The sequence below is a fragment of the Nycticebus coucang genome, chromosome 11, assembly GCF_027406575.1.
Source record: "Nycticebus coucang isolate mNycCou1 chromosome 11, mNycCou1.pri, whole genome shotgun sequence".
NCBI classification, from domain to species: domain Eukaryota; kingdom Metazoa; phylum Chordata; class Mammalia; order Primates; family Lorisidae; genus Nycticebus; species Nycticebus coucang.
Genome location: NC_069790.1, coordinates 69,558,641 through 69,577,624, shown reverse-complemented (window position 1 = coordinate 69,577,624; position 18,984 = coordinate 69,558,641). Strand labels below are relative to the sequence as shown.

Below are 18,984 nucleotides of genomic sequence, written 5' to 3'. Positions count from 1 at the left end.
TGTGACTTGTATTATTTGAAAATTGATTTAAATTGTGTTTGAAAGTACAATTTCAGGGGGAAGGACAGATAAAAGAAGCAACTGTTAAGTTTATGCTAACCATGAAATGGAGAAAAAAAAATCTATCTACACGCAAGTGGGTCATGCTAATGAGAAAAACTATGGGTAAGACATTATGTTGGAGTTAACATTGCAGTCTGTATTCTCAAATTCTTATGACCATGATCATTAATTTATAGCCAAAGTTTGGTCTTACCAAGACATTGTTATCAAAGCAGACGTCAGGCCCTTTTCTGTATCTGGGTTGCTTAACCATATCACAAGGATTTGGACCGTCAGCTAAAGAGGCTTGTTAAGGAACATGAAGCTACTTCTTTTTTTTCTTTCACATGATAAATATAATACGATACCATGCAATGTATTTATTTCCCAAAGCAAATAAAAGAGACACCTTTACCATGACTCCTGCTTAACACAATTTAAGTACTTAGAGATTTAAGGAATCAAATTGTGAATTCCCCTTTTACTAGTGCTTGTGTAGCGTAATCAGTCTTCACATCCAAACCCAGTTGAAGGTGAAGAATCCAATCTGCCTCTGTGAGGTGATCGGGGCATTCTCATATTTTTCCCTTCATGAGCATAATCAATGTACCGTGGTTCAAAAGGCAACACTTTCAGATGACTTTCGATCCAAACACTTCTGCTGGGAAAGGATACAAGTCTGCTCCGCCTGTATGAGCAGTCGTGTGTCACAGGTGCAAGTCCCTTTGCTTTCAACAATTATGAATACTAAGTTGGTGTTCATAATCTTTTCCACATGAAAGATTCTGTACAATAAACATTACAACAGCAGAAAAAAATGAAGAATGTCTCTTAAAAAAAGAATGGCAATCTTTCAAGGATTCTTACATATTAAAAGAAAAGATAAAATATGACATATTAAAATATAAACCATCACAACAGTAAATATGATGTTAGGATAAAAAATATTAACATGTTTTTATTTATTAGCATGAACTCAAATGAGTACTAAAAAATTGCAATGGGAGGTGTTTTAACTGTTACCTTTTAAAAGCAGTAGTTAGTCCGCATTGCAAAATAGGTACCACTTAGTTGTTGAAAAGCAAAGACAAGTAGTTTCATTTTACACATTTAAAGAACTGTGATATTTGCCACCACAATATGCCAAAGTTGTTTATTTCACTGATAAGAAAACAGGGAGTACAAATATGGCCATGCATCTCGGCCTACCTAAGGGCAAAACTCCAATCAGTGCTGGTCAACAAGCTCTGTGAAAATGAAAATGCTTTCTGCTCTGTCCAATATGTCAAACATGAGCCACAGGAGCCTACTGAGCACTTGACAGGTGACATGCGTATCTGGGGCGCAAAATTTTAATTAATTTAAATAGCCACTTGTGGCTGTAACTACTACCCTGGACAGCACGGATGCAGACAGAATGAAGGGTTCTAAATCCCCCCTCTGTTACGTTCACACCGTAAGCTGCTTCTCCTTTCTTAAGCAAACAACATGGAAATGTAAATATATCACTAAAAAAGTCATTTGTTTAAGATTATATATTTTTCAAAGAAGTGAGCTTTCATTTTCTTACTTTCTTTCTGCTTTATACAAATCTAGGAAACTATCGTTTAGTTTAATATCTTGATTATACTGACCCTCATTTTACAATTAACTTAGTTCTTTGAACACACATTGGTATTACCGGAGGCCAATTATTACAAGGCCAAAGAATTGTTCACTCTTTCTGATGAATCCACTGAACACTCCTGAAGTCTCCAGACACCTGCTATGCTAGTCTCTAAATAAGGCAGCCCGCTTTCCCTCGGTCATGCCTGATGCCTTCCACTCCACTTTGGACAGGGGCTTGCTACAGAAAGTCATAAAACACACTGTCTGTGGCTGTTAAAACTGCCTGGCTATTTCAGTTAAACTGTTCTTGAAAAAAAAGTTTTAAATTCTTAGACCACGTCTCTGAATGCCCTAGTAACCCACTGTGCTCGCATTTTCACCATCTCAGATCACCTTCCCTCCTCCTATTTCCTCTCCTCTATGTTAACCTTTCTTCTAGAATAACCTGCCTTCTGGCTCTGAGAACAGTGTCCCAACACTGTGCTTTCTAAGCTGTGACTTGTTACTTTGTTCTCAGGGATCCTGTGGCATAGTTCATCACTTTCTTCTCAAAACGTCACAAATCCCCCAACTTGCCTTTCTCCTTCTTCTCATCATAACCAACTCTTCCCAAAATTCTAAAGATGTTTTATGGGTACTGACTAACATTGTACATGAGCTTGGAAATGATATTTTCTCACAGTTCTTTCAGTTCAAATCAAAGATAACATTCTTCATGTCAGAGAAAACTAGAAGTAAAAACAAATAATCCCCAAAATACCTTTTTCAAAACTTGTTTAGTTACCATAATAAGTAGAAATCATATTCGGCTTCTAATGACTTAGAATTTAGTAATATAACTAATCTTAATAATAATTAATAAATCATACAATCTTATGTTAGAAAGTTTTTAATGTTGATTCTTTTAGACAAAAAATATATTAAAATGTCATATTTCTCTATAGTCTGCCTAAAAGGGAAAGCAATTATCTTGATCATGTAATAATTATCACAGAAGGATTTACAAGTTAGAATTAATTTTAAACACTGTAAGTTTTAAAAGCCAAGAGAAAAACTGAAGACCTCTGACATTTCAACTTAAAGGAGTAACTCCTTTCTCTGATTCCAACAGTAATTTCCATAATTTTCTATGATAATTACAAAAGTGAATACAGTTTCTTAGTGAAATAGAACTACTCCAGAAATAAAAAAGAAATTACCTGGAACAGTTTCCACAGTCTAATACACCACTGAATGATTTACTATCATTATCGAAGAAATATTGGGTCTGTTCAGTAATACAGCTCTGTTTTGACAGGGAGGTCGTAAAGTCATCATCTTCCATCTCAACTGTGGAGAGTTAAAACAATGATTACCATCACGAGCAGACACTGTAGCCAGTGCCCCAAAGTCTTCCCTTCTTCTGGAGCAAAATAAATGTGTACTGCCGAATTCCTTGTTTGGAGTATTTACTGTTATTTAATATCATGGCAGCCTCTTCAAGGGGCCAGATAAATATCTGCAGAATAAATTAATTCAAATACATAACAGTTCCAAAGTAGAGGTCAATGTGACCAAGGTTTCTAAAACATTAGGAAAGATTTTGACCAAAAAAATTGCAACCTACATAAGTGTGAGATATATGATCTCTCTTTCCTCCTTGTCTCACAAATGTATTTTCTCTTTGAGAAAATATCCACAGCATATCCAAAAAGAAAATTTTAATTGTTATGGTGACAATGACAGTATCTGAGCATTTACATACCTGCTTCAAGGAATCTTGGAAAGGTCAAACTCAAGAGAAGCTGCTGTACGATAGACCTGAATTTTTAAAAACATGAATAAATTATAATAATCAAGAAAAATCCCAAGTAGTTTTGCGTAAGTACATATACATATGCATATATGTATATATATATATGTATATATATGTACTTACTTTTCATCTGTTTAAAAAAAATTGAGAGTTTGTTCATGGAGAGTTTAAGAGCATTTATAAGTATTTTTTTAAATTACAGTAGAATCTCTGTAAGTTGACCGCCCAAGGGACTATAACAAACTGGTTAACAAATAGAGGTGGTCAACATAAGGAAGTAGGCCTACTGTACTTATATATACATGTGATACATGTCTGGTCTATGAAAATTAGGTCAGCTTAAGCAGGTGGTCAATGTAGGAAGGTGGTCAATTATGGGTAACATTTTTTAATCTATAAAAGGTCATGAAGTCAGAGTGTTCAGGTCACATTGAGGACCAAGGGAGGAAGACAGAGGTGTGAAGAGGCCTAATATGCCATGTTATGGTGCAGAAGTGTTAACTGTAACAGGGTGAGTCAATATTTCAGCGGATAAGCTTTTAGATTCATGATTTCTTTCTTTATAAATGTTTTGAAACTTTGTTTTTCGGGTTGTCTTTCCACCAAAACCAAACAAACATGACCCTATTTATGCCACAGGACTGAATTGGTGAACTATTTGCTTTGTGATATACAATAAATACATAGATACGACATTCATGAAATAAAATATACACATATAGCAATATCACATATTTCAGTTTTATAGTAAATGACAATTGAACCAAATAACACAGAATAATCTAGAAATTTAGCTAAAAAAATATGGAGGGGAGGGATATTTGGGCCATAAATTACAAAAAAAAAAAGTATTTCAAGATCATTCTGGGATTTAGAAACACTATTTAAATCGAAGTAAAAATATCATCATCACATCAGAAAGTAGTATTTTTTAAAAATAATTTTAAAAATCCTATATTTAAAATCTAAAAAGGAATTTAAAAAATTCAAAAATCCAAACCTTTCTACACTAATAAAATGATATAATCATGTAATTTTAGCTGGGAAAACTTCAATATCACATGAATATTACAGATTAATCTGTAAGAAATCTAATCTATAAGATAACAGATTGATCTACAGGAACAATACAGTAGAATGATGGTAACAAAAAAAAAAAAAATAGAAGGAGAGGAATTATAGGAGACAGGGAGGGCTAGAGAGAGGTAATAGATTTTAGATATAAAAGGAGGTTTAGTTCTCAGACTGACCAGAAGTAAACAACGAGAAATCTGATCTTCCAGACTCTCTGCAGTGCCTCAACAACCATTTAAATATCTTATTTTCATAGGATGGTAGGGCTTGGGTGGGGGATGAGGATAGTATGGAGGAGGGAATCAGTGAAAGAAAGAATTAGATCCGTGTCAGTGACATGATGCCTTTAAGACTGTGCCAGGCCTTGTTCTCATTGTAAAGAGGTAGAAAGTTAAGTCATCATGCCCCACGAGTTTGATCAATGGAGATATCCAATTTGGATACTAAAGAGAATGGTAAATTTTATAGCTCAATATACCTAAAAGATGAGAAAGTAAGCATAAAGAAGTATAAAGAAACAAGTACAAATGAAAAGAGTTATGAGATCCATAGTAACAAGAGGCCTCTACAGACGATGAAGTTTGCGTAAGTATAACATCGTTTTCATATGAAAAAAATTGAATAATTCTGTAATTACCAATATGTGCTATAGAAAATGGAAAAAAGTAATTTCCCTAACAAGTAACATGTCCCTAAAACCTTTATCAAATGCTTTGCTATTTCATTGAACTTTTCTTTCATCAGCAATAAAATTAAAATGATCACTTACCAGGCAGCAGCAGTAGCCCACCAGCCAATCTGTAATATGTCTGCTATTGATGGCTATGCAATATAATAAAAAGTCATTACGTTAGTCTACACTCGAGTATCCCTCTGGGAGAAATCGATATGATGGTGGGTATTTTACTGACCACATACGCTGAGCGATGTCCTGCTCCTTGTTTTGGTGCGGCCCCGGGCTCACATACTGACTGATAGTCATAAGATTTGTTAAAAGCGTAAACTGATATATTCACCAGGTATCGCATCAAGCTTGGATCAATCTCTCCAAAAAATCTTCCAATCTGGTAAATAAAATAACAAACTAATGTTTCATATTTGCATCAAAAATGAACACCTGCATCATGGGTACAGTGAAGAGAATTAATATGAATAAACTATGAACTAAAGTCAGAAGCTTAAAACAAAAGCAAACAAGCATCCTGTGTATGGCCCTGTGAGAGCAGGTGTTCGCATTATTCAATGGCTCTGTATGATATTCTGTTTGGGGGAAGGAATGGGCATAGATTACTAAACATTACAGCACAATCAGATGCCTCCTGGGTGAGCAGAATAGAGGGTGGAGGGTGGAGAAAGAGGAGATGTGGGTCACAGAATACAAAGCTGCAGTTATAGAGGATAAATAACATTAGAGATGTAATATATGAGTATTTTTAATATACAGTTAAAAATTCTACACTCTGGAAATTTGCTGAGAGTAGATTTTAGGTGCTTTTACCAGCAAAAAAGATTACTGTGAGATGATGAATATGTTACTTGGCTTGACGATAGCAATCCTTTAATTATGTATATCAAAGCATCTGTTGTATACCTCAAATATATGCAATAAAAAACAAAAACCACAAATGCCTGCCAGGAAAGTGAAAAGTACCACAAATGAGAGTCCACTGGATTAGAAAAAGAAAAGAAACTTGTGAGGACTGTGAACTGGAGGAAGTCCCATTTTAAGGAACAATCATGAGCTAATCAGCTCCAGTCTGTAAACATCGTCATACAGAAATATAGGCCAGTGTTGAGAGATATTTTATTTTTTTAGGAAGAGAAGCCAAAATACAGTTTCAGAAATGAAATTAGTTGGCTTATACTTCAAATTTGTTTAAAGCCTTGGGTGAATCAAATAGCCTATGTGCTGCTCATTTGCCACTTTGGAACCAGAAACCACAGAACTTAACTAACCATGTATTAAATTAGACATCATCAACTGACAAATATTTAGGTGAAAAATTTGTAAATTTTAAAAAGATTAAAAATAAGTTTATAACATATTAATATCCTTAACTGTATGTTTCGATGGTAACTATTAGTGCCAAAAGGTAAACTAATAAATATAAATAAAAGCTATATTTAGCATATATTTCTTAATGGCTTACATGATCTTAACCATTTTAAAATTTACTTTATGTCAAAACCACTCATCAATTTCTATAATGTTAAAAGGGGCTTTGTAATGCTCATCAGTTTGGATAGCCTACTTCTCTCTCTCTTTAGGTACATACCTGATTAGTATAATCATCGTGATTTGCCATTAAAAGAAATCCACCATCATCTAGAATTACACAATCCATTACCTAGCAAAATAAAATGAACAGTTCACACATTTTGAGGGAGGTTAAGAGGTTGCATTAACACTACTCCATTATATGTAGATAATTAGAATGAAAAAAATAGGAGAAAAATTTGACATATATGGTCAGGAGATTCTGATGAAATAAATTAAGAGACATGTATATGTTTATATCAAACTACCAGGCTTGATAAGCCACCACCAACCATCAAATAGAGACCATCGATTCAGCCTGAATACACCTTCAGAACAAATCAGAAACAGTCTTTTTATCACTTTCAGGTCATCTAAATGACTTAGGGAGTCCAATTGGACAGAACAAGATATCTAATAATGGAAAGTTATTTTATTATTTTCAACACATCTTAAGATTTTGACACAAAAAGATATCTTCAACTATATCCTATTAGTAGCTATGCTGCATAAATTAAAACAACAAAACAAAGAAACCATCCACTTCCCCCCACAAAAAAACCCTCAAGGAACACAAGACTATCACTATTTTTATTTTTACATTAGAAATATTTGGTTGGATATAATGAGAATTAAAAGCAAAATATAAAACAAAAAAAATTCTGTGGCTGAGAAAATAAAAATTTAGTCACCCTGAAATACAGCATAAGCTCCCACTCAGATTAAATCATGTTTTAATATATAAAAATCAATAAAATAATTTCCGATGAATAAAATAAATCCCAAATAAAAACCTAGTTTTCCAAGTAGAAGACATAATGCATTGCATTTTCCCAAGGTGGAGGTGGCTTGCAAAATCTTTAACTCAAAAAACAGCTGCTAGATAAAATGGAGAAGCTATAAATGTAATTAGAATTATTAGCTTATAATTTCATAGAAGTAGGAGTAATAGAGATGATATAAAACTCTTGCATCCCTTGAAAATATGCAGATACACATAAAAGGACTGGAAGAAAATAGCATAATTCATCATTCTTATTCCATTCTAGTAATAATTTATCTACTATCATTTTTAGAGCATCTTCAGCTTTTAAACAAAGTTCACATTTCCTTTTCCAATTTCTCCAACAGAAGTGGAAATAATATAAGACTATCCAAAACTCAAAAGTATTAGAACCTTATGATAATTTATATAACTTCAGGGTTTAGTTCAAAAAATTGTCCTATCACTATAAATACAGTGTGAACAAATGTAGAGAAAAAACCAAAGATTAGGAAGATTGCATGGATAATCAGTAAGAATTTTGTGGTTAAAAACCTTCTATCCAGAAAGGAGGCTAAAGATAAATATGTACAATAAAATAAAAATAATTGAGACTGAAGAGAATGCCAGTCATATTTACACTATTTTTACCTTCCTATGATATATGAAGATTTTTTAAAATAGAAGCATTTGAAGTTAGGAATTAAAAGCATATAAATTCAAATTCATATCTACTGATTAGATCATGTTTCTATATATTTTTTTAACATTTGTTTAAAAATACCTATATCTTTTTAATCATTAAATTCTTAGCATGAACACAAAAGAAAATATTATACTTAAATGTAGAGTTTCTTACATCGCTATTTCTTTTGCAGTCACAAACTGGACCAGCACACTGAAACACAGAAATGCAATTATTACCAAACATTTTTTTTAAGTCAGATTTTAATTACACTAATTATTACCATGCTATAGTTAAAATTTCTGAATAATTTTGATCCTTTCTCTTGTTTCTGGTTAATATAGCAAGTGATCTTTTGATTTTTTTTTTTTTTTTTGTATATTTACCTATATCAGGAATGGAAGAGGAGACATAACTGATACCATGAAATACAGAACGTCATCCATGAATACTATGGAAATCTCCACACATATAAACGGGAAAAGGTCGAAGAAATGGAAAAATTTCTGGAAACACATACATCCCAAGACATAATCAGAAAGAAATAGAATTTCTGAACAAACCAATAATGCACAACAAAATTGAAGAAGTAATAAAAAATCTTCCAAAAACATCATCAAAAAAGCCTCAGACAAGATAGATTCATAGCCAAATTCCACAAAGAACTGGTACCCACACCACACAAATTATTCCATACTATGGAAAAAAAAGGGAATCCTCCCCAACTCCTTCTATGAAGCCGGTATCATATTGATACTAAAAGCAGGAAAGGCCATAACAAAAAAAAGAAAAACCACAGACCAGTATCTTTTATGAATATAGATGCAAAAATCCTCAATAAAATACTGGCAAACCAAATTCAGCAGCACATCAAACAAATAGTCCACCATGACCAAGTAGGCTTCATCCCAGAAATGCAAGGATGATTCAACATATGAAAATCAATATGTGATTCACTACATAAGCAGAAACAAAAACGAAGACCATATGATCATTTCAATAGATGCAGAAAAAGCATTTGGCAATGTCAGCACCCTTTTGTGTAAAAATCCTCCACAAACTAGATATAAAAGGAACATATCTCTAATTTATAAAAGCCATAAATAACAAACCAATTGCCAACATCATTTCCCGTGTGAACTGGAACAAGACAAGAGTGCCCACTGTCAGCACTTGGATTCAACATAGTGCTGGAAGTCTTAGCCAGAGCAATCATACAAGAGAAATAAATAAAAGGTATCCAAATTTGGAAAGAGGAGGTCAAACTATTCCTCCTCACTAATGACATGATCTTGTATCCAGAAAACCCCAAGGACTCCACTAAGAGGCTCCTGGAACTGATAAATACATTTGGCAATGTTGTGAGACACAAAAACATTGTACATAACTGAGTAGCGTACCTACCAGTCAAGCTAAGAATCACATCAACAACTCAATACTGTTCATAATAGCTACAAAGAAAGGGGGAAAGATCCTTATAATGAGAACTATGGAACACTGAGGAAGGAAATTGCAGAGGAACCAAACAAGTGGAAAACCATATCCTCATGGATAGACAGAATCAACATTTTTAAAAGGTCCAAACTACCCCCAAGTGATTTACAAATTCAGTGCATTCCCCATCCAAATATGTACATCATAATTAACAGACTTAGAAAAAAAAATTCTATTCTTCATTTGGACCCATAAAAGAGCCCAGGTAGCCAAAGCAATCCTAAGTTTAAAGAACAAATGTGGAGGGATCACGTTACCAGACATAAACTACATTACAAAGCTAAAGTAACCAAAACCATATGGTTGGTATTGGTATAAAATAGATTCACAGACCAAGGAAGCAGAACCGAGAATCCAGATATAACACCATCCACATACAACCAACTGATCTTTGACAAGGAAACAATATACATGTACACTGGAGAAAAGAAGCCCTCTTCAATAAATGGTGCTGAGAAAACTGGATAGCCATATGCAGAAGAATGAAACAGGACACTACTCACAAAAATTAAAAGACTTAAATGTCAGGCAAGAAATCATAACAATTCTAGAGGAACATATGGAGAAAACCTTCTAGATCCCAGGCAAGGTGAAGAATTGGTGAAGAATTTTTGAAAAAGTCCCCCAAGGCAAACACAGCAACAACAATAATAAATAAATAAATAAGTCTTGATTAAATTAAAAAGCTTCTGCACAGCTAAGGAAATAATAGAGCAAACAAACAACCTCTTGAAGGACAGAAGACATGTTCAAGCTGTAAATCTGATAAAGGGCTAATAATAATCATCTATAAAGAATATAAGCAAATGAGCAAGAAAAAAATACAATCCCATTAAAAGGTGGACAGAAGCTTTCTACAAAGAAGACAGACAAATGGTCAACAAGCACATGAAAATATGCTCGATATCACTCATTATCAGGGAAATGCAAATTAAAAATATGAGATATCACCTATCTCCTATTAGAATGGTTTAGCTTAAAAAGTCCCAAAATAACAGATGCTGGCATGGATGCAGAGAGAAAGGACACTTACACACTGTTGGTGGGACTGCAAATTAGTTCAACCTCTATGAAAATAGAATGGAGAGTCCTCAAAGAACTAATCGTAGATCTGGTATTTAAAGCAGCAATCCCACTCCTGGTTATCCACCCAAAGGAAAACGGGTCTTTCTATTCAAAAGACAACCTGCACTCAAATGTTTATTGCAGCACAATTCACTATTGCAAAGATGTGGAATCCACCCACGTGCCTATCAATTCATGAGTAAATTTTTAAAATGTAGTATATGTATACCATGGAGTACTACTCAGCAGCCATAGAAAAGGATGAATTAATTCCCTTTGCTGCAATTTGGAAGGAACTGGAGACTATTCCTGAAAGTGAAGTATCCCAAGTAAACAAATATACATGTACTCACTAATTAATTGTAACTAACTGATGAGGACACATGTGCGCAGAGGGAAGTAAAACCCAATGGAAACCAAGTAGTGGAGAACAGGGGAGAAGGGAAGGACAAAAACGTACTGACTGTGTATAATGAACACAGTTCCTTATAATGAACACTATTTGGGCAATGGGCACACCCTTAGTCAGGAATCAAACATTACAAAACAAGCCATATGAGCAAAAATATTTGTACCCACTTAATATTTTGAAATTAAAAAATTCTTTTCAAATAATTTGTCTAATATAAAAATAAAATTAAATAGCATACCCATTAAAAAAGATTATTTTTAACTTAAAATGGAAAATTTCAATCCATAGATATCCAAACTAGCATTTTATATTATTAACCTTGAAATAATTTTTATTTTTATTATTTATTAATTGACTAAGCAAAAAACTTTGAACATAATAGGAATTAATATTTTTTAATGTAGTATCACTGAGAATTTATTTTGTCACTATAAAGATTTATTTTTTTGCATATTGAATTTTGAGAGTATAAAGTGTAGCATAAGAATTTTTAAAACTTATCTTACCGGATCCCTGGTTGTGGTTTTGGTGAAATTCTCTATCCAGGAATTTACATCAATTTTAATTCCAACAACTGAAAAGAAAAAACTGAATTAATTTAAAGGCATACTGGCTATAAGACAGTCTCTGCTATATGACAATTCAGGTAATTAATTCAAGAGCAAATAAATGTTCAATTGAATACAGTATTTATTTAAAGATGTTTTTCTGTGGTCTTCAGTAAGAAGTAATGCTAATAAGCTCTTAAGCTATTACAAAAATTGAAATTCATATTCACAAAATAGTTTATTCAATAGCTGAAACCTGGTAAATTAACTAATATATTAAACAAAAGTAAACCATGAAGTATTCAAAAGGCATATTTTAAGAGCCTTCCTGAACTTCACTACTGCATGCTGTAGGCGCTTCAGAAATACTTGCTGAAAGAGTGAGCAGATGAATGGATGAGTAGGCAGGTGAGTGATTAGGAGATGGGGGTGAATGGATGACCAACTGTGTGAATGAAGGGACAGATGCATGAGTTAGGGAGTGAATGAGAGGGAGGTAGCAGAACACTGATGGGGAGAACGGCCCGCAGGGGCAGAAAGGCAATCTCTCTACTTTGTCCATCTGGCCCCTCTACTATATGCATTCTTAAAACTTCACACAATACTGAAACATACAACAAAATAAACTGATATAGTTTTTATTTTATTGTTTTCACCCACTCCAGTCCACTTTCATTATGTGTTTTGGGGTCTTGATTATTTTATCAAAAGTTTATTCTTCTATGTATTTGACCAACAGATTTTAATAGATACCCATATAATTCTTTTACAAAAACATACACTAGTCTCAATGGGTATGCCATAATTCTTCTTTTCCTCCAGTGAAGGACACTTAACTTGTCACGTTTAATTATTATGAGTATGCACATCCTTGGATATTTTGTACGTATTTGAAAGTAGCAGGGAATTCCAGAGTGAGATTGTTGTATCTATGCACCATTTAAAATTTTGATATAGCACACTAAATTAATTCCTTAAATTTGGGTCAGCATTGAATAAAATACCCACTCTTTAAAAATTATTAATTTTGTTCTCCAATGCCATAGATTACTAATTGCATTTTATTTGCTTGTCTTTGATTTTATGTTGTTTGCGGCTTTCTGATGATCTTCCTGATGTACATTTCCTGTTTATAATACAAATGTGAGGTCACGTTTAATTTTGGTATTAATTTCGTTCTCCAATGCCATAGATTACTAATTGCATTTTATTTGCTTGTCCTTGTATTAATAATATTAATTTTGTTCTCCAATGCCATAGATTACTAATTGCATTTTATTTGCTTGTCTTTGATTTTATGTTGTTTGAGGCTTTCTGATGATCTTCCTGATATATATTACCTGTTTATAATGCAAATGTGAGGTCACATTTAATTATGGATGTGGTTATGTACATAATATGTATGCTTACCTGCAGGTTTAAGAAGTTTCCCTTGGATATATATTTCTACAGCTTTGCTTACCATAATGCCAGATTCATAGGCACCAGGTCCACTTTCTAAAAGAAATGAGAAAAAAAACTATCTGGATAAATCAAATAATACAATTGAATTTATTACAATAGACATAGATGGATAGTGTTTTTGTAAAAAGGTGTGTTCTCTCCTTCCTCTCTTCTTCCTTTATATGTATACCAGGCTAACTGGAATGTCCAAGAATTGGTTTGTATTAATTGATTTAGGAACATTAATTAGTTTGCTGTATCTATGTCCACAATATTATGAATATGTGCCAAATCTCTACTTCAGAACATTTGCTAAAATATTGAGGAGGCTGCTGAATTAAAATAGAAAGATTAATCTTAGATTATAATATTGATTTTGTTGGTTATAAGATATATATGTCCCTGAAAAAAGTCTAAAATTCTCTGAACTTCAGTTTTCTCATTAGTAGAAAGAGGTGTAAATAATACCTATGCTTGACAATGTCAAAGGATTAAATTAGAAATTTCTGGGGGAAATAATCAATTAAATATTTTTAAAGATGAGATATTAATGTTTACAAGTATCGCACATATCATATAATTAAGGGTGATAAAATGTAATTAATCAATTTACTTCACTCTAATCCAATAAACATTATTCAATATATTTTCAGTTGTATGATGAGGGATTATACACATGTGCTTCTATTTATTATACATGTCTGCTAGATAACACTATCTCTAAATTATTGGATGTCTGTGGGGTACATATGCATTTTACCTCTTTAACTAATGGATGTTTCTTTTCCATTTTTCTAATGCCTTACGTATACTCTACTCTTGATAACAACTATTCTGAGCAGTTGATATAAAATACAGGGATTTGGGGGAAAGCAGATAGTTGCAATAATTTATTTTGAATAAAGCTGAATTCCAAAGCAATACTTACTGTTAAAGTAGGGAGCAGTGAAAACATAGTTATCATTATCTAGGCTCCTTTTATAGAAGCTGTCCTCATATGTCTCTGGGTTTTCTTGCCAATTTTCTCCGGCTCTACAGAGGAAAGAGCTCATCATTTATATTCTTTAATCTACTTGATAACCTATTTTTCTCTTTGGACACATGGTAGGCATTACAGCGCTACATCTCAGGTATGTCTGAGGAAGTCAGTGGTAATTGACAGTGTAACTGACACTCACTACTGAGAAATATATCAACATAGAATTACATTAAGAGTCAGAAAAAGTTGACTTTTAGTTTTACTCTGCTGTTAACTAGTCAGGTAATATGGACAAGTAAGTTAATAGATCAATTAATAGTAGTAAGCCTGGTGTTGTCTACTCAGCGTGCTTCACACACAAAGATAAGATGCATCAAAGAATAATGTTGTGCAACACATATTGCTAATAGGCTATAATCACTACATTAATATAGCTTGTGTTTACAAAGAGAAAAATCTGATTAAACACTTCTTGAGTCTTGTAGTAAATATACATGACAAACAATAACAATCATTGAAGACCTTTATATTTTCAGAGAAATGGGATATTTTAGTAATGCAAATACTTTAAGCAATGACTCTAATTTAATCAATCAATGATGATCAATTTCTCTGAAGAATGGCTTATTTATACAGTAATGTAGAGATCCTTAGCATGGTTGTGTAATATACTTTTACAGATGTTATTTCTTTCTTTTTTTTTTTTGCCAAGGCTGGGTTTGAACCCACCACCTTGGCATAGGGGGCCGGCGCCCTAGTCCTTTGAGCCACAGGCACCACCCTACAGATGTTATTTAAACTCACTCTTTAGGATAAACTCTGGTAATCCCACCATCAGTCACAACAAATCTTGCTTTTACTCCTTTGCTGGAATAGAAGACAAAAGAAAGAAATGTTTTATTAAACTTAACTCTAAAATACTAAGTTAGGTGTTGGTAATAAGGAATGAAATAAAAAAGTTCTTAAAATAAAGAAAGCCAAAGCAAATGTATCAATAGAAGCACAAGTATGTTTTAATACTTGAAGTATCTATGAACTAAGTACTTAAGGGAGGATGCTGAAGGAAGGTCTCTCCTAGGAAATAATGACAGAGCTGCATTTTGAAGATGGAGTAAAGTTGACAGGATAACAAAGAAGCCATCGCATATACAGCAAAATGGATGACGGAAAGCTGGTGAAGACTGCTGGTGTTCGGTGTAATAAAAGCAGAAGGGGAAAGAGGGAAATAGGAACTCAAGTTCAAGTACAAGTTTCTTTAGAATGGTCAGTTCACAAATTATTTTGAATTGCATACTAGGAATCTTGACCTATACCTTGAAATTAGAACGAATTGTAGAACACTGGCAAATATGAATTGTATGGAGAACAGAATGGAAGCTGTGGGTAGAGGAATGGAAACCACTGAAGGCATAAAAATCAGTTGTTGTAACTGCTTAGAAATGGAATATTAGGACCATGATTAAGAAGAAGAGAGGAAAATATTGTGAGGAAAAATATTTAGCATTTAGTGATTGGAAAAGAGGTGGAGAAGAGATTATTAATAAGAATCATACTCAGATGTCTGAATTTCCTAATTGGATACATGATAGCGCTATTAGAAGGCCAACTATACATTCACTAAAAATCCTATTTTACCACAAACACGCAAGCATGTCTGTTTAATTTAGTTTATTTCCACTGACATGTGTATATGTATAAAGCTGAGTAATTGTTGGTGTTAGTATTGAAATACCCACACAACTGAAAATTCAAGCTGTCAACTCTTACAAAATGATTTTCTTGAGAAATTATTAAAGATAAATAATAAACTTTAAATTATGAGATCCACTATCCAAAAATGTCCCAGGGAGAAGCTAAACTAAAATGTAGGATATATATTTTTATTAATAAGAACAAATACTTACATATTTTTCTGCTTACTCCAGTAATTTTGGACGAGTTCGTTTGTAAAGCCTGCATCCAGCAAGATTCTATTAATCAAATCTGTGTTACCTAACAGAGAAAAAGGATATCCTCAATTACACCCACAGTTTTTAAATTATGAAGAGAAGCAAAAAATACTTCCTAGTTCCAAAAGCCATTTACAGTGGATAATATTTCTATGAATTTAAAACTATTTTCCATATTCATGTTCTGTGTTTTGTATATTGTTCATCCTGCCTCACATTTTTAAGGATACGGACTGAATTTGATAGTGCATAAGCCAATTAGAAAAGAGGCAAATTAAAGTTTACCAAAAATTACCCCAAATAGTTTGCCCTTTCTGTTTTTATTTCTTTCTGTAACTTGGTAGGGTGATTTCAAACCATTGTAATTTCATGGACAGTTATATATACAGAGGGTGCCAAAAATGTTTGCACATTTTCTTTTTTTTTTTTTTTTTTTGTGGTTTTTGACCGGGGCTGGGTTTGAACCCACCACCTCTGGCATATGGGACCGGCGCCCTACTCCTTGAGCTACAGGCGCCACCCTAAAATGTTTGCACATTTTAAGAAAAAAACTATTGTATTAAAATTATAATGCTCAATATTTGCCAATAACAGAAGATGAATATAAGTCACTTTGAGCACCTCCTGTGATTGAAGGGGTCAGATGTGACTCGAGTATGACAAATTTAGTTCTCCTGCAGGCCAAATATCAGAGCTTTAGATAATCTTGAAGTAAATTTAAGTTTTTTGAAAAATTCAGTGCCACATTAGAGTGGCAAGAATAGAATATCTGTAACAGACCAGCACTGTTCCAGAATTGGTTTTGAAATCTACTGACATTGTTCAGAAAACACAGGCTTTGGGTTATCATTTCTGAAATATCTGAAGTGCACAAGCCCAAGTTAAAAGATAATTGGGGAAATAGATGATGAAGATCAAAGGTCAATTAATGTACATTCTTAAATGAAAAACTTTGCCGCCTTCCCTAACTCCTGACTCCTCCACTCTAAACCCACGAAGCTCTGAAGTAACATGGAGGTACCCTGTGAGATTTCACATTTATGATAAAATTTCATTTTTTTTTTTTTCAGATAAATAACATACGGCCTTCGTTAGCTTACTAAGTAGTAGAGTAGGTGGAAGGTCGGAGAAGATAAGCTCAAAACATTTTCATTAGTTTTAAACATTTTAATTGAATGTGTCCTTTACCTGGGATTAAAGGGTAAACTTAATACAAATTTTGAAATATATTTCAAGTCATTCTTTGAACTGTCCTTTTAACTATATTATTTTAGAAACCATTTTTTAAAACAGTCCATTTGGAAAGTAAGTGATATATTTTAATGATCTCCAATCCTTTTAGTTAAAACAAAATAAATAAGACTAGAATTTACAGTATGAATCAAGGTTGCAAGTAAACATATAATTTCATTCATATATTCATTATGTTCCAAGCCTAAAACATGTCCTGAAATTTATTCCATGCAGCTGGCTACATAGAATAAACAGATAATTAGTATTAACCTTTACCACTTTACATACCCACATGCACCCCCGCCAGTATTTCTGAAATATTAAGTAAAGAATTGGGGGGATGTGGAGAAGACAGCCACTGTATATCATAAATATTGAGGAAATTTAATATATTAAAGATTAGGTAATTAGAGAATTATAATGTCACTCAGGAGCTAAGTACTTTCACCAACCAAAATTAAACTTGACTACACCCTTTAAAAAACTACTTAGATTACAACTTTCAATCACTGATACCTACTTTGAAGATGGATTTTATTTATGAACATTAAAGATATAAATGAGAAAAAAATCCATAATACAATGTATAATATTGTTATAGGAAAATATAAAGAACTTTTTATGGGCATTAGTTAGCTTTATAATTAAAAATGTTATAAATTCTCAATTTTTCATACGGTATATAATCAATTCAAACAATTCCTCCTGGATTATGGAGGAGGCATGTAAGACAAGGTGAAATGAAAGGAGAGACTGAAGAAGAGACAACAGCAGTACAGACTATACTGACAGATTCCACATTTCTCCAGGAAATAAAGCAGTGAAAAAGAAAAAGAATGATTATGATTTTCATTGTGATCTGAAGATTTATTATATATGTCAAGATAGGCATTTATGCTAAACTCATCCTTGCAAGGAATATGAGTGTGTTAAATAATTTCGATATCCAGTTTAAAAAAAAAAATGCAACGATCTTATCAATTCAGTGCTCTCTTGGGAGTTCCTATTATTTAATAATAGAAAATAACAATGCCAGAAAAGTACATGTATGTATGCATCACCCTGGCAGCACAGACACTAAAATTGGAATGATACAGAGAAGATTAATGGCCCCTGTGCAAACTGATGACATGCAAATTCGTGAAGTGTGCCATATTTTTCACTGCTGGAGGGACTTTTTGGAAGGCAGTATGGAGAACCCTCAAAGAACTCAAACTAGACCTCCCATTTGATCCTGCAATCCCATTACTGGGCATGTACCCAGAAGGGAAAAAATTCTTTTACCATAAGGACACTTGCACCAGACTGTTTATCGCTGCTCAACTTATAATCGCCAAAATGTGGAAACAGCCTAAATGCCCACCAACCCAGGAATGGATTAACAAGCTGTGGTATATGTATACCATGGAATACTATTCGGCCACTAAAAAAGATGGAGATTTTACATTTTTTGTATTAACCTGGATGGAAGTGGAATACATTATTCTTAGCAAAGCATAACAAGAATGGAGAAACAAGAATCCTATGTACTCAATTCTCATATAAGAGCCATTAATGACCTAGCACATGGGGTGGGGAGAACAGAGAAAGGGAAGGAGGGAGGGTGCGGGGCCGTCACTGGGGGTGGCACACCTTTT

The 18,984-nt window shown here is 33.3% G+C and overlaps 1 protein-coding gene and 1 non-coding gene across 3 annotated transcripts in view; one reads left to right on the top strand and one right to left on the bottom strand.

Moving 5' to 3' along the window:
- CACNA2D1 (calcium voltage-gated channel auxiliary subunit alpha2delta 1) overlaps nucleotides 1-18,984 on the bottom strand; it is a 537,856-nt gene that overhangs the window by 10,871 nt on the left and 508,001 nt on the right. For both annotated transcript variants that reach the window (XM_053553458.1, XM_053553459.1), the window contains 13 exons: nucleotides 16,070-16,157; nucleotides 14,970-15,032; nucleotides 14,115-14,218; nucleotides 13,154-13,240; nucleotides 11,702-11,769; nucleotides 8,399-8,437; nucleotides 6,796-6,867; nucleotides 5,431-5,583; nucleotides 5,289-5,341; nucleotides 3,395-3,450; nucleotides 2,850-2,979; nucleotides 718-827; nucleotides 257-339 (listed from right to left, as the gene is read on the bottom strand). In XM_053553458.1, coding sequence (XP_053409433.1) covers nucleotides 257-339; nucleotides 718-827; nucleotides 2,850-2,979; nucleotides 3,395-3,450; nucleotides 5,289-5,341; nucleotides 5,431-5,583; nucleotides 6,796-6,867; nucleotides 8,399-8,437; nucleotides 11,702-11,769; nucleotides 13,154-13,240; nucleotides 14,115-14,218; nucleotides 14,970-15,032; nucleotides 16,070-16,157 — 1,106 coding nt within the window. The remainder of the gene's footprint in view (nucleotides 1-256; nucleotides 340-717; nucleotides 828-2,849; nucleotides 2,980-3,394; nucleotides 3,451-5,288; nucleotides 5,342-5,430; nucleotides 5,584-6,795; nucleotides 6,868-8,398; nucleotides 8,438-11,701; nucleotides 11,770-13,153; nucleotides 13,241-14,114; nucleotides 14,219-14,969; nucleotides 15,033-16,069; nucleotides 16,158-18,984) is intronic.
- LOC128560561 (U6 spliceosomal RNA) lies at nucleotides 18,400-18,507 on the top strand. The gene has a single exon (XR_008373055.1). It is a non-coding gene; the product is annotated as a U6 spliceosomal RNA (small nuclear RNA).